At 34.1% G+C, this 23,288-nt stretch overlaps 1 protein-coding gene across 1 annotated transcript in view; it reads right to left on the reverse strand.

The window, feature by feature from the left end:
• Window positions 1-181: 181 nt before the first annotated feature.
• LOC144968771 (short-chain specific acyl-CoA dehydrogenase, mitochondrial-like) overlaps window positions 182-23,288 on the reverse strand; it is a 23,937-nt gene continuing 830 nt past the window's right edge. Inside the window, exons 2-12 of the mRNA XM_078907428.1 lie at window positions 20,158-20,309; window positions 13,557-13,706; window positions 11,229-11,340; window positions 9,996-10,111; window positions 8,884-8,919; window positions 7,207-7,377; window positions 5,961-6,017; window positions 5,321-5,401; window positions 3,388-3,483; window positions 2,939-2,995; window positions 182-1,671 (exon numbers count right to left, since the gene is read on the reverse strand). Coding sequence (XP_078763554.1) covers window positions 1,519-1,671; window positions 2,939-2,995; window positions 3,388-3,483; window positions 5,321-5,401; window positions 5,961-6,017; window positions 7,207-7,377; window positions 8,884-8,919; window positions 9,996-10,111; window positions 11,229-11,340; window positions 13,557-13,706; window positions 20,158-20,309 — 1,181 coding nt within the window. The 3' untranslated portion in view covers window positions 182-1,518. The remainder of the gene's footprint in view (window positions 1,672-2,938; window positions 2,996-3,387; window positions 3,484-5,320; window positions 5,402-5,960; window positions 6,018-7,206; window positions 7,378-8,883; window positions 8,920-9,995; window positions 10,112-11,228; window positions 11,341-13,556; window positions 13,707-20,157; window positions 20,310-23,288) is intronic.

The raw sequence follows: 23,288 nt of genomic DNA on the forward strand, positions 1-23,288 counted from the left end.
CAAAAAGGATTGATTTAATCATTTATGACAAGACCTCATTTTTGATTAAAAAAATTGACCTTCTAACTAAATATCTCAGTTCAAACCTTTTCACCATCCGACTGATTATGAATGTCATTCATTGTAACAAATGTTTCATTTTTTCTTTTTAATTAAATATGATGTACTTGAATTTTTGATATTTTTCTTTTAATCCGAATTATGAACCAGACCAGGTCTTTCCTGAAAGGAAAATAAATCGCCAATTAAAATCCTAAGGTTGTTTTGTTTTATTTTTGTTTTTATGGGTTTACGGCGCTTGCAACACATTAAGGTCATATCAGTGCCAGTAAAAAGGAAGAAAATGGGATAGTAAAATATTCTAGAATTACAATTGAACCGCCCAAGAAAAGGTAAGATGGGAATTGGTTCAAATAGGAAACAGATGTAGATTCCAAGAGCCCACTATTAAAGTACCCCTGTTTGAGATCACCTAAAAGTCTCAACCAGACACGAGCATAGGTCCCAACTAAGAGGTATACACTCAAATGTTTACAAATCATATATATGTAAACTAAACATAATACAGTGCATAACAGAGAGATGATTTACAAGACAAAAAATATAATCTCCCAAAACCCTAACTATACATTTGACTGTTTCCCCCCCAGCCAGGGTATCCGGCCGGGACCAGGACATAACCAAATAATCTTATTCCAAGACAAAGACAGAAAGCATATTGGAAAACAGACAGAGGGGGAATAGAAAACACAGTAAGTGCCTCCCAACCCACTATGGGAGGTCAGGAACCCCACTCAGAAATACTAAGGATGCTCCCCCATACCAGGAGTAATTACCTAGACTGATTTTATATTTATTTCCCTTAATATTATATAACTATCAAAGATGAATGATTATCCTCTTTAGTAATATTAATATGAATATAATAAACATTCTTTTTGACTGAACAGTTAAATTTGAAGAGAACTACACGGCAAAATCATACTTCCAACAAAAACAAGTATAAATAAATAAATGCAAGAAGATCAATGGGTCCTCTGATCATCTTGCCACAATTTTCTCAAAATCTCTTCACTGCACATGAAGAACAATGGGGAAGAAAAAAAAGGCCAGCCACATCAGAACTCACGTCTATCTCCATTCCATCTCATATTTTTATCAGTCACTCTTTTCCATAGAAATTTGTAAGTCCATAAGCCATTAGCTCCTGATGATGGGTTAGCACTCTGTAACTAATCACTCTGAAGAGCATTGCATTATCACATTAAATAATTTTTAAAAATTTTTCGGCTTTTTATTCGTATGAACCAATTATTAACAAGCGACGCCCAGAAATTTATGAATTTATACTAAAATTTCAAAAGAATAAATAAAGTATCTGAGTGTTAGAAATAACCCAAGAAATTCAACCAGCTGCAAAACGTAAGAATATCGTTAATATGTCTTGGCCACTACGCAAAGAATGGTAGGACATTTAGATGGTCAAAATTTACATCTCCAATTTTTAACCTTTCTTTCCTAACCGCCATGAGCTTTGAGCATATTTGAAGCTATAACAATACGTTGGATATCACTGGTGCCTTCATAGATTTCTGTGATTCTTGCATCTCTGTAATGTCTTTCAGCAGGCATGTCTGTTACATATCCCATTCCTCCAAGAATTTGGATGGCCTGAAAACAGTAGTTGTAGTTTGATCGAATTAAAGATTTGTCTTTTTTTTTAAACACACACAAAAAAAAAAAGACAACAAAATACAAACAATTAAAAGTGGATTAAAATTAACTGAAGCACCTTGATGGAAGGGCGGATGGAGGTGGAGAGACCAAATATTTTTTTAAAGGGAACCAAAACCAACACATAAACAACTTAATGTTATTTTAAAGCCACAAAATGACGGAATATCTAATTCATTATTTAAGTTAACCATAGCAGATTAACCATGCATAGTCCAATTTTAAACAAACAAAAAGAAAAAAAAGTAATGAAAAACAAATGAAAACCAAATTACAGTGCAGCACAGAAATCTCGAACTAGCTGAGACTGGGCCTATTTATTTATTCCCCTTATCCCCGCCCCCCCCCCCCTCTCCCTCTTTATCTTGAACTGCGTCAAAAGTGAGGTGAGTTTGGCACTGGGATGCAGCTATTAACTGTTGGTTTGGTACATGTTGTTTCATTCAATAACCATGAGATGACAAAGCTAACATGTCTAATTGTTGATTAGACACTCAGCACACGACGTAATTACCTACGAATCTCATAGCTAATCACTATCACTCCTCATTTACTCCCTCGTGTCTCTCCTCTCACCCAATCTTCCCCACCCCTGCTCACTTGTTAAATTTTACGAAACGGTAACAGTCTGAGGCCATCTCTGCCCTCCAAGTGGTACTTGTTAGAGGGCAATGTGCTGGTCAAACATGCTTCGAGCACCCCTACACAAACACACACATACACATATGCATGGGTAGTGGTAAAACTTAACACCACAGGAAGAGCAATCACATCTTTTGTTTTCGTTCAATAAAAATAAAAGGCATAAGAATTTTATCTTCTGATGTGCAAGTGAATGCCCAGTTGTTGGAGATTTCCGTGTTGGCCTTTGAAAGAGTTTGAGATTTTGTAATGCCACCACTATATGAAATTAGAGGGATTTGTTTGATATTTCCTTGATTTCAGTATTGACGTGTTTCAGATTTTCGTGATGTCCACGAACCATCACTGCTGATGATGATAAATGATGCTGACTCATCAAAAAAATTTTTTTTTCATTGCAATGATTGGACATCTTCGACAACATAACGCTTTCCTGATTTTCAAAAATTAATTATGATGACATAAACAAGCACTTTTGATATTACTTTTAGTTTAAATAAAATTTATACCAGGAAGCTAGTTAACAGACAAAAGATGTTTTTATATTTACATAAAAACTTACATTGTGTGCATTGAATGTTGCTGTCTCTGAAGCTGCCAGCTTAGCCATTGCTGCTTCCTGAAAATAAAGATAATCAAAGTATTCTCATAATGTTTTTATTATAATAAAATCATTTTAATATTTTTCAAAAAATTTCTTTAAAATGAATAAAACATTACAATAACAGGTTACAATTGCGCAATTTTAATAAATCCTTCAACAAGAAAATGTTACTCACTGAATTTGAAATTTTAATGAATCTCAGCTCCTCTGTGTAATCTCCAGATGTAGATCAACAACATTTGATATTTAAAACTTTACTAATATTATCTTTTAACATTTTTTCATGCTTGATATAAAATATAGTGGAAATGAAGGCATAATAAGAGTTAAACTGACTTTTAACATCAATTTCAAAAACAAATCTTGGTGTCCGTCATTAAATTACAGAAATAATTTTTCTTTCGAACCTTCGTGAAATTCCTGCCTGCATCTTTCAACATTGCAGCCTTCCATGTCAGCAAACGAGCACTCTCCAGTCTGGTCTCCATATCTGCTAGTTTCATCTTTGTAAGGGAATGATAATGACAATAAATGGTAACTACATCATTGGAATAAATAGGATTCTAAAAGAGTCACAAGTAAGGGCTATTCAAATAAAACAATAATAATGAATGACAGAAATAAAGGAAGATAAAGGTGTGTGTGTGTATGTGTGTGTGTGTGTGGTTGTGTAACAGTGCATGTAAATATAACAAAATTAAAATCCATGATCAAAATGTTAAATGCAAAACTAGAGAAGTAATGAAACTAAATCAAGAAAATTGCAATGTCTCATTCTCTTGTCTTCATTAACAAGAAAAACGGGACATTAATTATAGTAAAGCTGCAGTTGTAATACCACAATGACACAATTTTACTGAAACCCAAAACAAGCTACCAAAAAATGAAGATCATTCCAATTTTTTTTTTTTTTTTTTTAAGTATCTCGCCTTCCCTAAAACCTGGATTTCTGACCATTTGCCAGTGATAATGCTCTTTGGTGATCTATAAAAAGACCATGTTTCGCCACGTCACTACAAGGCCTTATAATAAACAACATTTTGGATTACAAACGTGAAATTGATTTTTTCGACCTGTAGTGTGACAGAAATTGTTTCATATTAAATGTAGGGAACACAAAAGAAATTATCATCAACGAACCTGTTGAAGATTACAATTGTCTCAAATGGACTGGTCACAAATACATAATGAAGTGCACAATCAATTAACTAATGTATCTTCAATCAAACTAGCAAATTTGAAAACTGACTGAATAGTGTGCACTTTGTTTCATAAGAATGTCAATCGCTTATCTGTCTGATAAATATAAGGCAACATCTCGGGGCGAGTGACAAGCACTACATTAACAGAATTATTAGAATGGTGTCTAAAGTCAAAAAATTTCATTAACTTTTTGAATCCTTGTTCATGTCTTCATAACATCACAAAGATAAATGATGAGTCTTCTCACTTACGGCTTTTAAATGCTAAATGGTGATCTGTTGTCTTTCAATACCAGTCATTTTCTTTTTTAAATCTACTATAATGTCCTTCATTATGAAAAAATTATTTATTTACACAAAATTTATTTGTATTTAATTTACCTTTCCTCGCTATTTTTATACATATAATAAGATCATGTTATATTATATGCATATCACATATTTTTTGTATTGATATCAATAGCATAGATGCATTTTACTTGTTATTTTACTTTCATTTGCTATATTGCTTTATGAAATTCAGTATATAAATATATCATATTATGATTTTATACATTATTGTAATATAAATTTGTAAACCCAATCTCCTTATGGAGTTTATATATTAATTAATCTATTTATTTTATGGGATATGAAATAACATATTCAATGCTTTTATTTACTTTATAATTCTGACCGTAGACTATTCAACCTTCAAAGGAAAGCGGGTGGTTGGATGGGAGCATCACCCTTGAATCATATACCTATGATGTTCGCATGGGTGTACGATCCGATAGTGATGTCGTTTCTTCTTCTCTTTACTAGCCTATCCTGCTTCTTTGGTTTGTGATTGTATTTTTGACAGGGGATATTTTTTTTTCTGTAAATCTTCTGCCTGTTTGTTCTTGGTTATTTATAATTTAGCTTATGATATCTTTAGGTTATGATTTTGATTTACATTTGTACTATTTTTGTTAGATTGCTTGTTTCTTTGTTTCAGCGGTCTCTCATATAACCTCAATTGTGTTGGAAGAGACCTAAAGCAACAAACAACAACAAAACTTCAAAGGCAAAGGCATAATTTATATTATGCACTATAATAATAGAATAAATAAAAATTATATTTTAAAAAACAGGTATAACCAAAAATTATTATTACCTGAACAGTCTGCATTTTCCCTATGGGAATTCCAAATGATTGTCGCTTGGTGGAATAATCCAAAGCACAATCTAAAGCAGCCTGAAACAGGTAAAGAATATATGCGGAAATGAGATGAAAATAATAAAAGCAATAAAACACAAAAGTTCCCAAACCTACAGAGGGTATTCAAATGACATCTTTCAATTGCTTATTGTCATTGTAACATCGCCTAGCATGCATCACGTCTCATTCTACTTGTTACATGTTGTTGTTGGTCAGGGACCCTTTGTCAAACGCTTTGAGCATGTTTAGTGGATATTGCAATCTATAAAAGCTAAAGTTTTGGGGTTTTTTTCATATCACTTTTCATCAAGTCATCTGTTAGCAGACCATCAGTCATTACATACATTTCTAATGGTTATGATTGATATAGCAAGCAAATATTTAACATAAACACTTACACAATTTGTACTTTCAGCAAAATTGTTATGTTCCCTTTCACATGAATGATAATATACTTAATTTTTTTTTTTACAAGGGAAAGCACAGTAACAGTTGAGTTCAAAATGATTCACATTATTATAGTTAAATCAAAATTTATACAAGAGATTAAGTCCCACTAACCACCAACGTATTATTATTATATATACATATATACCTGTGCAATTCCAAGTCCTTGAGCAGCAATTCCAATTCTCCCAGCATCTAAAGTTTCCTGAAATGAGCAATTACAAGAGATACTTACACGTAAAATTAAAAAAAATACAGGGCACTATAAAAAAATAATACAGAAAATTCAAAAGGAAATAGATGTCTCATTTCAGCTTCAAAAATCAGTCAGAATGACTTCTTTCAATTTGAGATTGTATATTTTAAGAAACTACAAATTGTAGTGAATATTTTGCACTTTATTTGATGCAATTATCATAACAAGAAGCCGAATTGTTGTAATCAAGAGTTGTTAGAAAATTTTGATTTAAGCTGGAATCAGTAAACTGTACCCCCCAAAAAAATGTTGAAAACCCAACTAAAAAACATATCCCGACGTGAAAATCATAATACTCTAATACTACATTCATTTTTAAAAGTATCTTTTAATTCAAAAAATGAAATTTTCCTTTAAAAAATCCATCTTCAAAACCGCAAAAATTTGAAAAATGTTTGCTTTCCAGTTCCAAATAATTTATCACCATCACCACAAGTCATGTACCACTTGATGCCATTAAAAGGAATTGTCACCTCAGAAACAGCAAAATGTACAGAGAGTTTTGAAACAAAATGACAACAAACAATATGAGCAAAAGCTTTATTGCCAATTCATACATTTCTGATTTCAGAGAAGAAAAACAAAATAGCATCAGCTGAAGTTCAAAGATGCTCATAGTTTTGGGCTTTTTTTCTTTCTTGTCTTTGTTGTTGTGTTGTTTTTTATTTCAAACAATTTCATTTCTTTTGTAATGGATTTAAAGTAATCGATTTAAATCATGATGTTAGTCTAATACATATTTCTTTTCCCTTGAAACTATCCCATTCCTGCTACCCTACCACAACTGGATAGACTCTATTTTCAAAATGTAAACAAAAAAAAATAACGAAACAATAATGAACATAAAGCTAAATATAAGTAAATTATTATTTCATATACGAAGGTAGTTTCTCTGAAAAGCCCTTAAAATCTTTCTGGAAATGGTGATACTAAGCTACTAGAAAGGATGTTGTGGCCGTCTATCTCGTTTTTAAGTGATGTACCATATTTATGTATTTATTATTTTTGTTGTTGACCGAAGAAGGGTTTTGAACCTGAAAAGTTACGCGTTTGGTATTTTGTTCTTTTATTGAAGCTGTTATATTCATTTTAAAGCATTACTTGCTGCAAATGGTATAAACATTTCTAACAAACCAACCATAGCAATCTTGAACCCCATGCCTGGCTTTCCCAATAAGTTCTCCTCTGGTATGGGACAGTCTTCAAAGATGAGATAACACGTTGATGTTGCATTGATCCCAAGCTTGTCCTCTTTTTTACCTAAGGACAAGCCATCTGTCGGTTTAGGAACCAGGAATGCGCTAATACCCTGTAATAGTAATTGAAGGAAGTATTTTAAAATCTTTAGTGCCATAATGATTCAGAAGTATGTAAATAAGTTACATTCATAAAATCTTGCATTGTTTGTGTCAACTGTATACATGATCATATTCATTGATATTGCGTTAGTCTGCAGTATCTTCATTATCAAGACATTCATACACATAGGTAGATTAGTAACATATTTCTCATGTTTACATTAACACCTAAGGTAAGAACACGACGAAACAGAATGATATGTTAAAATTCCAGAATGGAAAAGCATGAAAACTACCCCCCAAAAAATGCCATACTATCCATGTTGTGAAAGACTGTTTGTATCTCAGATGGCTGTTTAGGTAGAAATTTATGTAACTGGAATTCTATATCATAATAAACATATCAAGAGACAAAATATATTACATAAAAGTGCTAAGTCATCTGAATAGGAAAACTGGTATTATTCGCTTAAAATAATAATTGATGATGAAATTACACAAATTAAACCAGCCATAGATTACACCCCAAACAAATTTACATATAAAGATATAGTGCAGCACAGCAATCTCGAACACACAAATCTCAAACCTGTCTCAAATCCCTCTTTTTTCATAAAATTCTTTTGCCTTATGATTGTAAAGAATGGAAATGAAAGCTATTATCGCTCTCAGTGTGGCGTTTAGTGACTTCGTGAATGTAACAAATGTGTATTTGTCTGGAGTGAATGTGTGTGCGCGCGTATCTGTGAGTGTGACTGTGTGGAGGGGGGAGATGCAAAGCATGTTTGACCAATGTCTTACGCACACATCGCCCCACTCTATACAACTCCATTGTGACCCAGTGCCAGTGGAAGACTAATAAGGCAGTGGTGCCCTAGCACAGAAGAAAAAGCCAGCATGTCGCATTGTTGATAACACACTAAGTACATGAAATCTATTCCTATGAATTCTGTTACTGTTATATCAAAAACAAACAGATAATTGGGGATGGGGTGAAAGGAGAGGCGTGGTGGAGATGAAAGAGGAGTGATAGTGATTAGGCACTGAATTCATAGGAAAAGATCTCATGTACTGAGTGTGTTATCAACAATGCGACGTGCTGGCTTTTTCTTCTTTGCTATAGCCATCAAATTGGAACCCTTTTCCACTGCTGAATGAGACTAGATCGACTAAACACTACACCTCATTATAATGAGACCTTAACAAAACCAGTCGTGTTCACCTCCTTCACATTCTTCTTCATATTCTTTGTTACTCAACGGAAAACTATTCGAACAAAAAGGCCCAGTCCCAACTTGTTCGAGATTTCTAACTACACTGTGTATTCAAATTAAAATAAAATAAAAAAGTATAATTTATGGACATTTATGAATCACTCTTTTAAAATTGAACTGAATTGAATTGAATATTTCTTTGAACAAAAAAATAGGCAAAATACTGTGAAAAGTTGATGCATGATTTATCTATGAAGTAAAAAAAAAAAAAGAAATAAATGAATAAATAAAATTCAGACAAACCTTATGCTTTTTACTCTTATCTGTTGTGGCAAAGACCTGAAAGAGACGATTAAACCAAGTAACATTTCATCTTTATCACTTGGAACTATAGAGAGAGATCACAAACTTGCACTCCCAATGATATAAGAAAATTCTACTGATGACTACAGGTTAATTGGAGTATTTGGGAAGTGGGCCAAAAGGGGCTGAGGAAAAGGATGAGATAGCCGAATAGACATGTAATTGAATTGTGACCTGGGTAGGGGCCAGCTTCCTTATTTGTCTTTCTCTTTTCTTGGTATTATTGGTAGCAATAAACTATCACCTCTCGTACTTCTCTTGTAAAGAAAGACTTGATCATTTTTATATTGTGGAATATCCACTAAAGATGCTCAGAAGTGCTTTTCAAGGGGTTCATAGTCAACAGCAACACTTAACATGTAGGGCATGACAAGACACCTGTTAAGCAATATTACAATTATATTCCAATAGATATAACGCTGATAACGGCCAGGAACTCATTTTACAACTGAGTAAGTAAAGAGCCTTTTCCAAGGACTCAACTATGCGCCACTCACGAGCAGGATCCCAACCCTGGACTTTCAGATCCAAAGGCAAGAGTCACACCACTTGACCACATAGCTGCAAAATTAAAGAAAGGATAAACTAAGGAACCAGATCCCACAGACACCTAATTATTTGTGGTTTTTAATTGTCCCCAATCCATGGATTGCTGTCACCTAGAATTGAGAATGTGGGTTTTATTTGAGTTGAGAAGTTAAAATTATAAACGTATAAGCATGACACAGAAGAATATTTTTTGCTTCATACCATGAGGTGCCAGTCACAAGTCTCAATTGTTTTGATTTTGTTTTTATGGGTTTTACAGCGCTTGCAAGACATTAGGTCATATCAGCACCAGTAAAAAAGAAGAAAATTGGAAAGTAAAAACATGAAAGAACTTGAGGAAAAAGTAAGACAAAAACGAAATGGTTCAAATAGGAAACAGACGTAGATTTCAAGAGCACACTATCAGTGTATTCAGTTTGAGATTACCTATAAGTTTCACCCATAAACCAGCACAATTTCCCACTAAGAGGAATACACTCATGAAATAAATTGAGCATCCTCACCACAGCAGCCTCCGCTTCATAACCGTTTGTGATCCATGCCTTTGTTCCATTTAAGATCCAACTTCCATTATGTAAGCGAGCAGTGGTTGATGCAGCACCAGCATCACTTCCATTACCTTCAAGGTGAATGAGAAAATGAGGAATGCTTAGTTTGACAATGAATGACTCAGTAGGTAAAAATTACTTCTAAAAATATTAATAATATATTAAACACACCTCTAAAAATATATTTACAAACTTTTACTTCATTAATCAATCAAAAACATTTTAATACTTTTGCTTCATCTATCAACCAATTTAGAAGACCTCAAACTTGTCAAAAAAATTATTTAAAATGACACTTAAAAGAAGTATTGGATTTAAAACTTTTTGGCAAGGGGGTCATTTTAATCAATCAATAAATGAAGGAAAAATGTTCCAATGCTGGTATCACTATAATGGTATCTAATACAAAGGAAGGTTGAAAATAAAAAGAAAAGAAAAATTAATAAACGTTATTCTTTATTTTCTCATGACCAGAAAACACAATGAGTATGTAGACACAATATATTCGAAACATAGTTTTAAACACACATGCAACATATAATTCCGGAAAATCAGAGCATGGATGTAAGTAGTATACCCCAATTTACCTGGGTATTGCTAATCTCATTCCAAGACAAAGACTAAAGCAATTTGGAAAAGGGATAACAGACAAAGGGGGATAGAAGACAGAGAGAAAAATAGAGAGTAAATATGACTCATATATAAGAGAACAACACAAAACAAACGTTTCGGCCTTGGCTTTCGGAAGGAGACAAACAACAAAACACAAAAATGTAAGGTTACAAAAAATCACATTTTGTGAAATGTGGAAAAATTGTACATGAATGGAGAGGGTTGGTGTGATGCAGAAAAGGCGAAGAAAGGAATAGGGAGAAAAGGGGGAGAGAGAATGGAGGAGAGAGAAATGAGAGAAGAAAGAAGAGAGAGAGAAAGAAAGAGAGAAGAAGAGAGAGAGAGAGAGAGAGAGAGAGAGGAGAGAGAGAGAGAGAGAGAGAGAGAGAGAGAGAGGAGAGGAGAGAGAGGAGGGGATAGAAGACACAAAAATTTGTTTTTTTTTAAACCCACCCCAAAAAAAAAAAGAGATGAAAGGAATATGAGATTCAATCGTCATCATGACAATCAAAATAAACATTAAAAAAGTAAAGTAAATTTTCCATTCTTCCTAGTTAAACATCAAATTATACACACCTGGTTCACTAAGGGCGAAGCAACCAACTCTGTCCCCATTTAGAAAAGGAGACATAAATTTCTCCTTTTGGGCAGGAGTGGCATTTTTCAATATGGGGCCTAGATATAAAGACTAGGATATGAAAGAAAATAAAGTAAGAGTACACGTGTTAATAATATAAATTAAAATGTTAACATCTGTCTAAATAGCACATGTCCCACTGGAAAAGAGTAGGGGAAAATAATATGGAAGGCAATTTCCACATTAAAAAAACAGAAGAAAATGAGTTTGCATTCATTGTTATCAACCCTGTTACTGATCATGCCCACAATGTCTTCCTCAAAAAAGCAGTTTACATTCAGCAGCTCATCATGGATATGAATAACCCAATCTATCGACTGATGCTGATAAGAAATGTTTGAGTGAAAAGGGTTCTTAGAAGTTGATCAATGCATTTTTAAAAGCCCCAGAAAGAAGGATGAATATAACAGTGTAAAGCCCATCTAAAATCATGATAACACAATAAAAAAACATTTTGAGCTTTTATATAGCTCAATATCCACTAAATGAGCTCAAAGCGCTTTACAAAGGGTCCCTAGCCAACAGCACATGTGGAATCCTGATAAAGTCAACACTGCCGGACCAGAGATGGGCTGACTGTAAGTAAAGTTGACATTATCCATTACCAATGGAACCCACTTAGATAAACAACAGAAAAAATGGGACAAACAAGAGGTGTTGACTTAAAAAGAGTCTTGACTTAATGCGAATTCCACTATATTGCCTTTTTATATTTTACTGGTGGAGAACCTGCATCTTTTGCAGGGAACTAAAGACTGTTACAAATGGGCACTCATCTATTATAATTATAATTCTACTTTATTGTGGAAACTATCATAGATCAAGGCCAATCTTTTGAACCATCAACAATCAAAATCGATCGTAAAAAATAAAGTCTGTAGGTGCGCGCAACTGACTCTGGCCATGGCAGCGTTTCTATGGATCAAACTATTAATTTTGACATTACTTGAGTGTAAGAAAAGTGGGGAAAAGTAAGCCTAAAATTTAAAATGAATTTCTGAAACTAGAATGAACTGAACACAATGGTTAAGTGAGTGATAGATAGATAGTCAGTGGGTCATCAGAACTCTAATGTAATCTTGTATTAATACACTATCAATCTATCAAATCTAAAAAGAACCATTGATGTATAGATGCAATACACTTATATCAAATTGTCAAATCAAATACAATGTCAAAAATGCTTAGCAGATAACACGAATAAAAGTCTATTGACAAAAACTGATTATTCCGATTGGACAGATAAAATACAATGAGTTATCCCATGACCAAATCCATCTGTTGTTTTTTTTTTTGTTTGGACAAAATATTCTGGCGATGAGATCGATCAAATTAAATGAGTTCACCCATATTGATTCGTTACCTAAATTATTAAGATCATTGAGGAAATGTTTTATAAACCTGAAATTATGGCACCTAAGCTAAATGAATAGATTTTATACATGTTTTTGCAGTTAAAAGCTACTTCATTGGTAAAAGACAAATTGCAGAACGACTGATCAAAATGCTCTGGCTAGGCAATACCGAAGTTTGTATTCCCTACACCAGTGTACAAAAAAACACAAGCTTGCAACAAATTTATAATAAGAAATAATAATGCTGAAAACTTATAAAGCGCTATAACTCCAAGACACCAGAATCAAAGTGCTTAAATTTTAACAATAATTAAACAAACGAACTATGGGGAATTAGAAAAAAAATAATTAAAAAAAAAAAAAATAAATAACCAGAAATGTAAAATATTATAGGCTAAGTTTGTCCAATGTTATGGGTTACAACCTGCAGCAAATATAATAAGTCAATGGTTACAGTGCTTGTGACACTCAAAGGTACTTGAAATAGTCAAGGTCAAATATTAAGGCCCGAGCATTACACTCCAGCAGATTTTCTAAGTCCTACATTTGAATCACAGGACAATAGAATTATCCTCAAATTAAAAAAGGTTTGCAAGTTACTCATATATGAATCTGTGAAAAATAGTTTTATAATTTTTTATATCTACCAGTAAACTCTGTGCTCGATGATAAAAATTTAACATTGGTTGTGTAGAATAATGTTGATTCCCAATCCCGTTTCTTTTAAAAGAATAGAAAATTGGTTGAAGAAGGGTTTGGAAACCAATTATTCCTTGTTACTTATGTTTTTATGCCCTTCTGAGCATTTGTGTTCTATGCTTCTACTGTCTATAACTTCTAGCAGATTTGTAGTTATTTTATAGATTCCAGGCAGCCACTCCAGTTTTCTACGACTTTTAACTGTTTACTTACATTGTTGACACTCATGATACAGCCAGTGGAAGCACAACCTCTACTGATCTCCTCCATGCCTATAGCATAAGCCAAATAGTCCAGGCCTGTTCCTCCATCCGATTCAGGAACATCCACGCACATCAAACCAAGTTCTCCCATCTGTTTCACCTAGTTGAGAGATTAATAATTAAAAGACAACAATAGAAGATAAGATTACTAATAATAATAATAATAATAAATAATAATAATAATAATAATAATAATAATAATAATAATAATAATAATAATAATAATAATAATAATATATCTTTATTGTCCTAAAAAAAGTGGCAATTTGCCATTTGATTACACAATTATAACAATATACAATATATTGACATAGACACACTCACACATATGCACACAAGTAACATCGTAGTCATCGTCACCATCATCGGCATCAACAACAACATCATCTTCATCACAACAACCTTCCTAATATTTCCGTTACAATCCTTCACTTTCACCATTCCCTATAACACCATCACCATCCTCATCATACTCCATATTATATTATTTTCCTGTCACAAGATGAGAGGGAAAGCTTGTGGTCCTCCCCTTCCTCTCTCTCTCTCTCTCTCTCTCTCTCTCTCTCTCTCTCTCTCTTTCTCTCTCTCTCTTTCTCTCTCTCTCTCTCTTTCTTTCTTCCTTCTTATCTATCTTCTCTGTATGTGAGGAATAACTATCAATGCTGTGAGCTTGTCCAAAATGCTCAAACCACCCACCAGCAGGACACAACGCACCAATACACAAAACCACATGCAATCCCGAACGGCCAAAGTCTGACCGCTAGAATTCAGTGAGAACCATTCATAAAAAGCGGCCGGCCATAAACAAATATAAGGAGCCGAGTTACTTCAATTTTGTTTCTCCCATATGCAACTTAGCCACACATATTAATACTATTACTATATACTCTAAATATATTTTGAGTCCTAATCATACTCTCAAATGCCATAATAACATGAGTGCATGTACACACACATACACACACACCCACACGCACGCACATAAACACACCAATGAACAATTTCCCTCTCTCTCTCTCTCTCTCTCTCTCTCTCTCTCTCTCTCTCTCTCTCTCTCTCTCTCTCTCTCTCTCTCTCTCTCTCTCTCTCTCTCACACAAACACACACACACATACATACACTCACGCACATAGTTCCAATCAACAAGGATGAAATAATAGCAGAGTGTTTATTCATTAATATATCTAACACTGCGTTTATCAACCTATATTATGGTGACTGTACAGGCATTGTTCCCATATGAATAGTGTGCAGTGAATGGCGCATGAAAATAAGTTAAAATAGGTTGTTAATACTGACTTGACACTATAAAGCTATCCTTATGCTATTAATCAATTTATTTATCCATTCATTTATTTATTTATTTATTTATTTATTGTTTGTTTGTTTTTTATCAAGATACACTTTATGGATGCTATTTTTAACAATATATATTGTAAAATCCAATCCCTATCAAAAAGGATTGACAATGGCGAGAGCTTTATAGGCTTTTGTGAACAACGCAAACGTTCATTGCTAACAGAGCTTTTGACACCAAACAACTTGGGTTGGGCAAAGACAAGACGCAACCAATGAGAAGCTAATAACCATTAGACAACCCAATCTGTGTACTGAAGTAAGAATATATAAAATAGCTGAACAACAACAAAGCACCTGGAGCTAATGAAATAGTAGCAGAGTGGTTGAAATATGGCACCCCATCCTTGACATCACCATAACTAACAAAATGTAATGATGTATTTGAAAAGTACCAGACCATTGACAACAACACAGGTGTTCTTATAACTACCAAAGCGTGGAAAACCAAAAGGACCACCACAAAATTTAAGACCCATCATATTACTTAACACAATAAGAAAAACAATTTCCACCCTAGTCCTAAACTGCATACAACCAGCGGTAGAAAACTATCTTTCACAAAGTCAAAGCTGATTTAGACAAGACAGCAGCACAGGTGATGTAGTATGGAACCCCAAATGGCTGGCCGTAAACGTTTTGAAATAAAATGTAAATATCAGTATCATGGGTATAGAAATGTCAGCAGACTTTGATACAATCGACCGAACAGTGCTCCTTGATGTTTTAAAAAGAATTGTAACAGAAGACGATAAGGACTCATACAATTTTTACTGAGTGACACAAGAATCAGTCCAAGAATCCATTTTTTTTTATTTTAAGGCTTTTACGCCGCTTGAAATACATTTAGGTCATATCAGCGCCAGTAAAAAGGAAGAAAATTGGATAGGAAAACATTCTTGATGTACAATTAAAGGGACTTGAGGAAAAAGTAAGACAAAGGGGAATGGCTCGAATACATAAAAGATGTAGATTCCAAGAGCACACTATCAGTGTGCTTAGTTTGAGATCACCTAAAAGTCTCATCCAGACACAAGCACAAGATCCCACTAAAAGGAAGACACTCAGATGTTTACAAATCATATGTTAGAAAAAAAAAAAAGAAATAACAGTACATAACCGTGAGATGATTTACAAGGAAAAAAATATCATCTCCCAAAACTATAACTATACATTCGACAGTTTCCCTCCCAGCCAAGGACTCTGGCTAGGGTCAGGACAAAACTAAGTAATCTCATTCTCAAGACAGAAAGCAATTGGAAAACAGATATTGGGGGATAGAAGACACGGCAAGTACCTCCCTGCCCACTATGGGAGATCGAAAACCCCATCCAGCAAGAATCTGTGCATTAACTGTACAAAGACAGTTCATAAGTAATGTTAGAACACCACAAGGAGACTGTCTAAGTCCAGTACTGTTTACAGTGTATTTTGAGAATGCCTTAAGAGAACTAAGAAACTCTCTCCCACAACCAGAGACTACTTTAGGAACGTTATTACCAGCAGAAATAATTTACGCAGACGAATTAGATTTAATTAGACAAAGCCATATCAAAATAGACATTGTAAAAGAAATCCTCCTGAAATATGACCTGTTTGTAAACACCAACAAAACAGAAAATACAACATTGTCATTGAATGAAGAAGAATGGAAGAGCACAAAGAAAATGGGCACATTGATTGGTGATAATGACGACATTGAGAGAAGGAAACATCTTTCGAATGCCACACTGAACAAATTAATGAATGCATGGATCAGGGGAGATAAGATTAAACAAACAACAAAATTGAAAAGAGACAAATATCTTGTAAAACCAATCCTGCTATACACCTGCCCACATGGGCTCTTACCAAGTCAGACGAAGAAAAGCTTGATGCATTCCACCGCAAACAACTGAAGCGAGTCCTCAACATACATTAGATTTCAAACGAATCCCTTTACAAAACAATGAAAGAAAGACCACTCTCATTGCATATTATAGATCAAAGATGCTGCCTCTTTAGACATATATTAAGAAGAAATCCAGAAATATCAGAAGTATATGTCACAATTTCTTATCTTAATGGGCAATGTGAAGTTGTGCACTGCTCTCTTTTGAATTTAAATTATAATTAAGGTAAATAAACGTTTGTCAAATACATAAACAGAACACCAAAACAAAACAAAACACAATCCAAAAAAACACAAAACAACCTAAGTGATGGCAATTGAGCATTTCATTTAAAAGCGTCAGTAAACAATTTTAAGGGGTTCTATCAGTGGAATTTTGATAATTTTCAGCCAAATTCTACATTTTTCAAACCCAGGCTTCAAGCATATATATTTATGTTAGAAGACATAATCTAACCCATGAAAATGAAAAAAAAAATTTTTAGTGCACCCTGTCTCCAAGAAAAATTGACACATTTTGCCATGTTTTGGACCCTATCAACCGTCATTCTATAAAGTTTAGCTTTGCCATATAACTTGAGCTTTTATATGTTGCAATATCTTCTAAATGTGCTCAAAGCGCTTTACAACGGGTCCCTGACCAACAACGACACGTATAAATAGAATAAGACATGATGCCTTTGACAATGGTTAGAGAACTTTAAAACGACATTTTCTCAAAACTTGCATTTTACGCAATTTTGTATTTTTTCCTTCTAAAATCTCAGCAATTAGAAAAAGCACATAATTCATTTTTTGTACAGATGCTCTGTATAGGTTATTCTAAATAGCTGACCATTTAGAGTTTATTAAAATGTTTTCATTATTGAAAAATTAATTTTTTTGTGTAAAAAGTTTTATATATTTTTGAAAAGATCTTTTAAAATTTGCATTAATTGCTAAATTTAAGTTGTCAGCTATTTGTAGGAGGGTTATATTTTTGTATTAAAAAGAAATGAATGTTGTAAAGTTATTAATAGCCGAGATTTTAGAACTGGAAAATATGCTAATTTGTAAGCAAAAATCCAAGATGGCGACCATGACCATGGAAACATATATTGTAAACAATGTTTAAAAATGTTTTTTCCTCCATTTCTGGCCATGGGCTTTCTGTTGGGCATGTTTATGTTGTTTATTTTTTTTTTTTTTTTTAAAGTGGTCACTCCACCGATAGAAGCCCAAAATGGAATTAATGAATTCAAAAAGCTTACTGCATACTACTACCAATTATAAAACAGCCAAACCCAATCTAAATTAGTTTGCATCAATTAACACATTATTATTAATGATAATGGTCTAGGAACCTCAATAAAGTTTTGTTGCACACAATACTGATGTTAATTTGATAGAATATGATAGCCCATTTAGGAATAAAATATGAACAAACTTGAAATTGATATGTCACCTATGACAAATGTGCTAACATTTAACAGATAATAAAGTTGCAATTGAATTAAGCATTATCTCATTAAAAAAAATATACATCTATTTAGATTAGATCATAAAAGTGATATTTCGTGACCACATAATTTCATATTTTGAATATTTAAAGACAAGAAGTGGCCGAGTGGTTAAGGCATTGTACTGTGACCCGGAAGGTCTCAGGTTGAGCCCCGCTTGAAGCACTCTCGTTTTTTTCTTGGACAAGATCATTAACCCCCAAATTGCTCATTGGACAACACGGGTGATTCCGGTTGACATCAGACATCTTGTTTGATGAGTTATCTATATTCCTTCATGGAATGCCTAGGCGACAATATCTTATGATGTTGTGACGGAAGGGCATAATCTTTTTTTTAATTTTAAAGACAAGAATAAATCATATGTGGTATGTGTGTGTGTGTGTGTGCGTGTGTGTGCATGTGTGTGCATATGTCAGCATGAGTGAGTGTATGTATGTATGTATGTATGTATGTATGTATGTATGTATGTATGTATGTATGTCTGTATGTATGTATGTACGAAAATCTCTACCTGCTTAATTATATGAAAAAAAATATTATTTTATTATATTATCATTATTATTATATTCAAGATCATTGGAAGGATTCCTCAAATATTATCTCAGGCTCTCAAATGAATCCCTTGAAAAAATGTGTTTGGATACCCACACACACACAAAATAATAATAACAACAACAACAACAACAATAATAATAATAATAATAATAATATAATAATAATAATAATAATAATAATAATAATAATAATAATAATAATAATAATAATAATAATAATAATGATGATGATGATGATGATGATGATGATGATGATGATGATGATGATGATGATAATCAAAAGAGTGGAAATAACCCAAAGACAGAAAAGTTATAGAGGCAAAATCGTCATGGCCCCAAATGAGGAAGATGGTTCAATGCCAGATATATGGAAATATCGCAACCCTATTTCTCACTAAGATCAACATTGCTATCATACTCCAACGAGCATACAATTTGTCTTTCAGGTAAAATAAAGATCAGAGTTGTTTCCTTCAACATTAACTTCTAAATAATGAATCAATGAAACTTAATGTAAAACATAATTCTTCTTACATTTTATTTCCTTTGACTTTAAAAATAGTTTCATGATTGAATTTCCTTTTCCAGCTCTATTAATATTTAAAATGAAGTCTTAAAAAATGTTTAAATAAAAAAAAAATTTTTAATTTAAAAAAACAAAAACATCCATGTGTAAAAAACAAAAAACTTGAGCTTTTATATATTGCAATATCCACTAAACATGCTCGAAGCGTTATACAAAGCATCCCTGAGAAACAGCATCACGTAACATGTAGAAAGAGATATGATATGTTAGGCGATGTTATAATTTTTTTCCGACAGAGACAATGCTGTTGACGGCCAAGTACTCATTTTACACCTGAATATGGTGAGAGAATGTGAGTAAAGAGCCTTTTCCAAAAACTCAACTATGCGGTGAGCGAGGCTCAAACCCAGTACCTTCCTATCCAAAAGCGAGTGTCATACAACGAGACCACATAGCAGAACAAGGGGGTTGACATCTCTCAAATTAAAGCCATTGATGAAAAGACAATTCATTAACAAATCTGCAGCATCCAATGATATATTGTTGGTGGTTTGTGGTTCAAATGTCTAATCTAAGAGCGTAATTTTCCTAGTTTCAAATTTTATATTCTATATATATATATACTGTCATTTCATTTCACTATTGGCCTTAGAATATAAAATTTCAACTAGGAATATGATGCTCTTAGTTAAGAGTTTATATATATCAATCAATTCACACACCTGCTCTTTAGGAAACTTGTGTTCCTTGTCAAGTTTTCCAGCTATAGGGATGAGTTCATTGTCAGCAAAATCCCTACAGGTTTTACGAAGCAATTCATGTGTTTCTGGAAGGTCTATTAAGCTGGAAGCACATCTGATGTTTTGGGATGTGGCTGAAAATTGTTTTAAAAAAAAAAAAGAATCAAGGAACTTTTATGTTCATGACAAAAATATAAATGAATGAGGTGGCAATCCTCTTCCCTCTAATCCATCCTTGGGACTTGCACCCCTCACAATTAAGCTTTTGGCCATAAAACCTTGTAGCTAAAAAACAAAAACAAAAAAAACTTATCTTTAATTAGCGCAATATCCACTTAATGCGCTCAAAGCGCTTTACAAGGGGTCCCTAACAAACAGCAACATTTAACATGTAGAACGAGACATGACACCTGTTAATACAATTTTTTTCCGACAGAGACAACGCTGTTAACAGCTAGGTACTCATTTTACACCTGAGTACGGTGAGAGAATGTGAGTAAAGAGCCTTTTCCAAGGACTCAACTATGCGCTGAGCGAGGCTCAAACTCAGGACCTTCGAATCCGAAAGCGAGTGTCATACCACTAGACCACATAGCCGCACAAGTAGCTAAAGTTAAACTTAAACAAAACTTCTGCATAGATTTCCTTTTTTTTTTTTGAGATTTAGTGTACTGAACATTACTAACAGTCAATGACCATTTCTGCGAAAGTAATTCTGATATTACAATAACAAAATAATGAACTTTGAGCATTGCAATCCTTCAAAATTTGAAAGACACAATCATGATAGACCTCTCATTAGAGTTCATCACTATCATTGTCTTCTCGTCTCATTTCAAATATCATTGTGCAACAAAGAGGGCAGGATAGTTGAGTGGATAAAGTTTAGCACTCATCCTCCAAGGTAAAAAATTTAAGCCCAATGTCCCCATCTAGTTTTGTTTGCGTGCAAGACGCTAAGCCTCAATTGCTAATTTTATGACGCCACTGTGGTTGACGGTGATTAAAAGACAAATTTACCTTTCGGATTAATACAGGGAATTTTATGTTGAAATTATTGTGCATATTGTCAAATGGGAAAATTTTCACTTAATAACTTATTTTTAATTCAGAAAAGTGAGTGGAGCAGGCACTTATGTTGGTAACAACAAGAGATGAAGTGAGTAGAAAAGTGCCAGAAGACAATAGAGAATAAAAATTTTCGCGGCGGTGGTGGGGTTTGAACCTGCGACCTTATTGGTACGACAACTCCGCCTGGCAGGTGAGAGCGTGGCTCTACCGTGTGAGCTATCCACGAACACTAAAATATTCGTATCAAACTCAGGTCATTTCTAGAACTCTCTCTCACCCAATTCTGGAGATCGCGGGCTCGCTCGCCAACCAACCATCGCGAAGTTACTTGACCAGCAGTTAAGCTTAATAGCCAATATTCTCAACACAAACATATAACATAGAAACGATTGAGACATTGAGTATGCTCCGGTATATGGGGTGAATTTTTAATTCAGAAAAGTGAGTGGAGCAGGCACTTATGTTGGTAACAACAAGAGATGAAGTGAGTAGAAAAGTGCCAGAAGACATATACCAGAGCATACTCAATGTCTCAATCGTTTCTATGTTATATGTTTGTGTTGAGAATATTGGCTATTAAGCTTAGCTGCTGGTCAAGTAACTTCGCAATGGTTGGTTGGCGAGCGAGCCCGCGATCTCCAGAAGTGGGTGAGAGAGAGTTCTAGAAATGACCTGAGTTTGATACGAATATTTTAGTGTTCGTGGATAGCTCACACGGTAGAGCCACGCTCTCACCTGCCAGGCTGAGTTGTCGTACCAATAAGGTCGCAGGTTCAAACCCCACCACTGCCGCGAAAATTTTTATTCTCTATTGTCTTCTGGCACTTTTCTACTCACTTCATCTCTTGTTGTTACCAACATAAGTGCCTGCTCCACTCACTTTTCTGAATTAAAAATTCACCCCATATACCGGAGCATACTCAATGTCTCAATCGTTTCTATGTTATATGTTTGTGTTGAGAATATTGGCTATTAAGATTAACTGCTGGTCAAGTAACTTCGAGATGGTTGGTTGGCGAGCGAGCCCGCGATCTCCAGAAGTGGGTGAGAGAGAGTTCTAGAAATGACCTGAGTTTGATACGAATATTTTAGTGTTTGTGGATAGCTCACACGGTAGAGCCACGCTCTCACCTGCCAGGCGGAGTTGTCGTACCAATAAGGTCGCAAGTTCAAACCCCACCACCGCCGCGAAAATTTTTATTCTCTATTGTCTTCTGGCACTTTTCTACTCACTTCATCTCTTGTTGTTAATAACTTATTTATATTCTTCTTTATTTCTTATGGAGCATAGGGCCTAAACATCATCAATCTTACTCAGTATTTGGGATAATTTCCAGATCACGAGTACATCTTGCAGGCTTCTTCTTTAAATTTGCCTGAAGTGCTCTCTTCTCCTTTTGCCCTGTGACTGCAAGTTTCAATCAAGTGCCTGTCAAGTCGTATTGCAAGGTTCCTTGCCCAAAGTATGGTTAACCTATCGCCACTTACTCATCTTGACCTGGGCATTAATTGGCAACTGTTTCACTGATCAAATAAAGGGGCTCTTCAATCGCCATCTCTCAGATCATATATAGCCTGAAGGCAAAGAATACTTCAAGATTCAAGTCTTTATGGATTTGAAGCATTTTGACATTCGGTATCTCAGCTTTGTTGAATCATTTGTGTTGTTAATTAAAAGATTGGTTTCTTACCAAAGGGATAGTTGCTACAAAAGTACCTATATACCATAGAAACAATAAATGAATAATAGACTGCTAGTAATGTTAGAGTTCATACCCCAGCTAGATTTCTTTACTTGCCTGTCACCTGAAACAATTTAATTAGCCCCACAGATCCTGAGCATCGTTACACACTATTGAAAATGTGCCCGGCGTTGTTCAAATTGGATTGAGCTCAATGAAACCTATATCATTATAAAGTGCTTTTCAACGCGATTCTATTGATACCAAAATTGTGAAATCAGATATAAGTTATAAGCATCATTGAATCATTGTGTCAGATATATTGTGATCAACACTCACAAACTGTGGCAATGATTGCTT

The sequence above is a fragment of the Berghia stephanieae genome, chromosome 3 (assembly GCF_034508935.2).
Source record: "Berghia stephanieae isolate SIO BIC M18660-M18661 chromosome 3, UCSD_Bste_1.3, whole genome shotgun sequence".
Taxonomy (NCBI): Eukaryota; Metazoa; Mollusca; class Gastropoda; order Nudibranchia; family Aeolidiidae; genus Berghia; species Berghia stephanieae.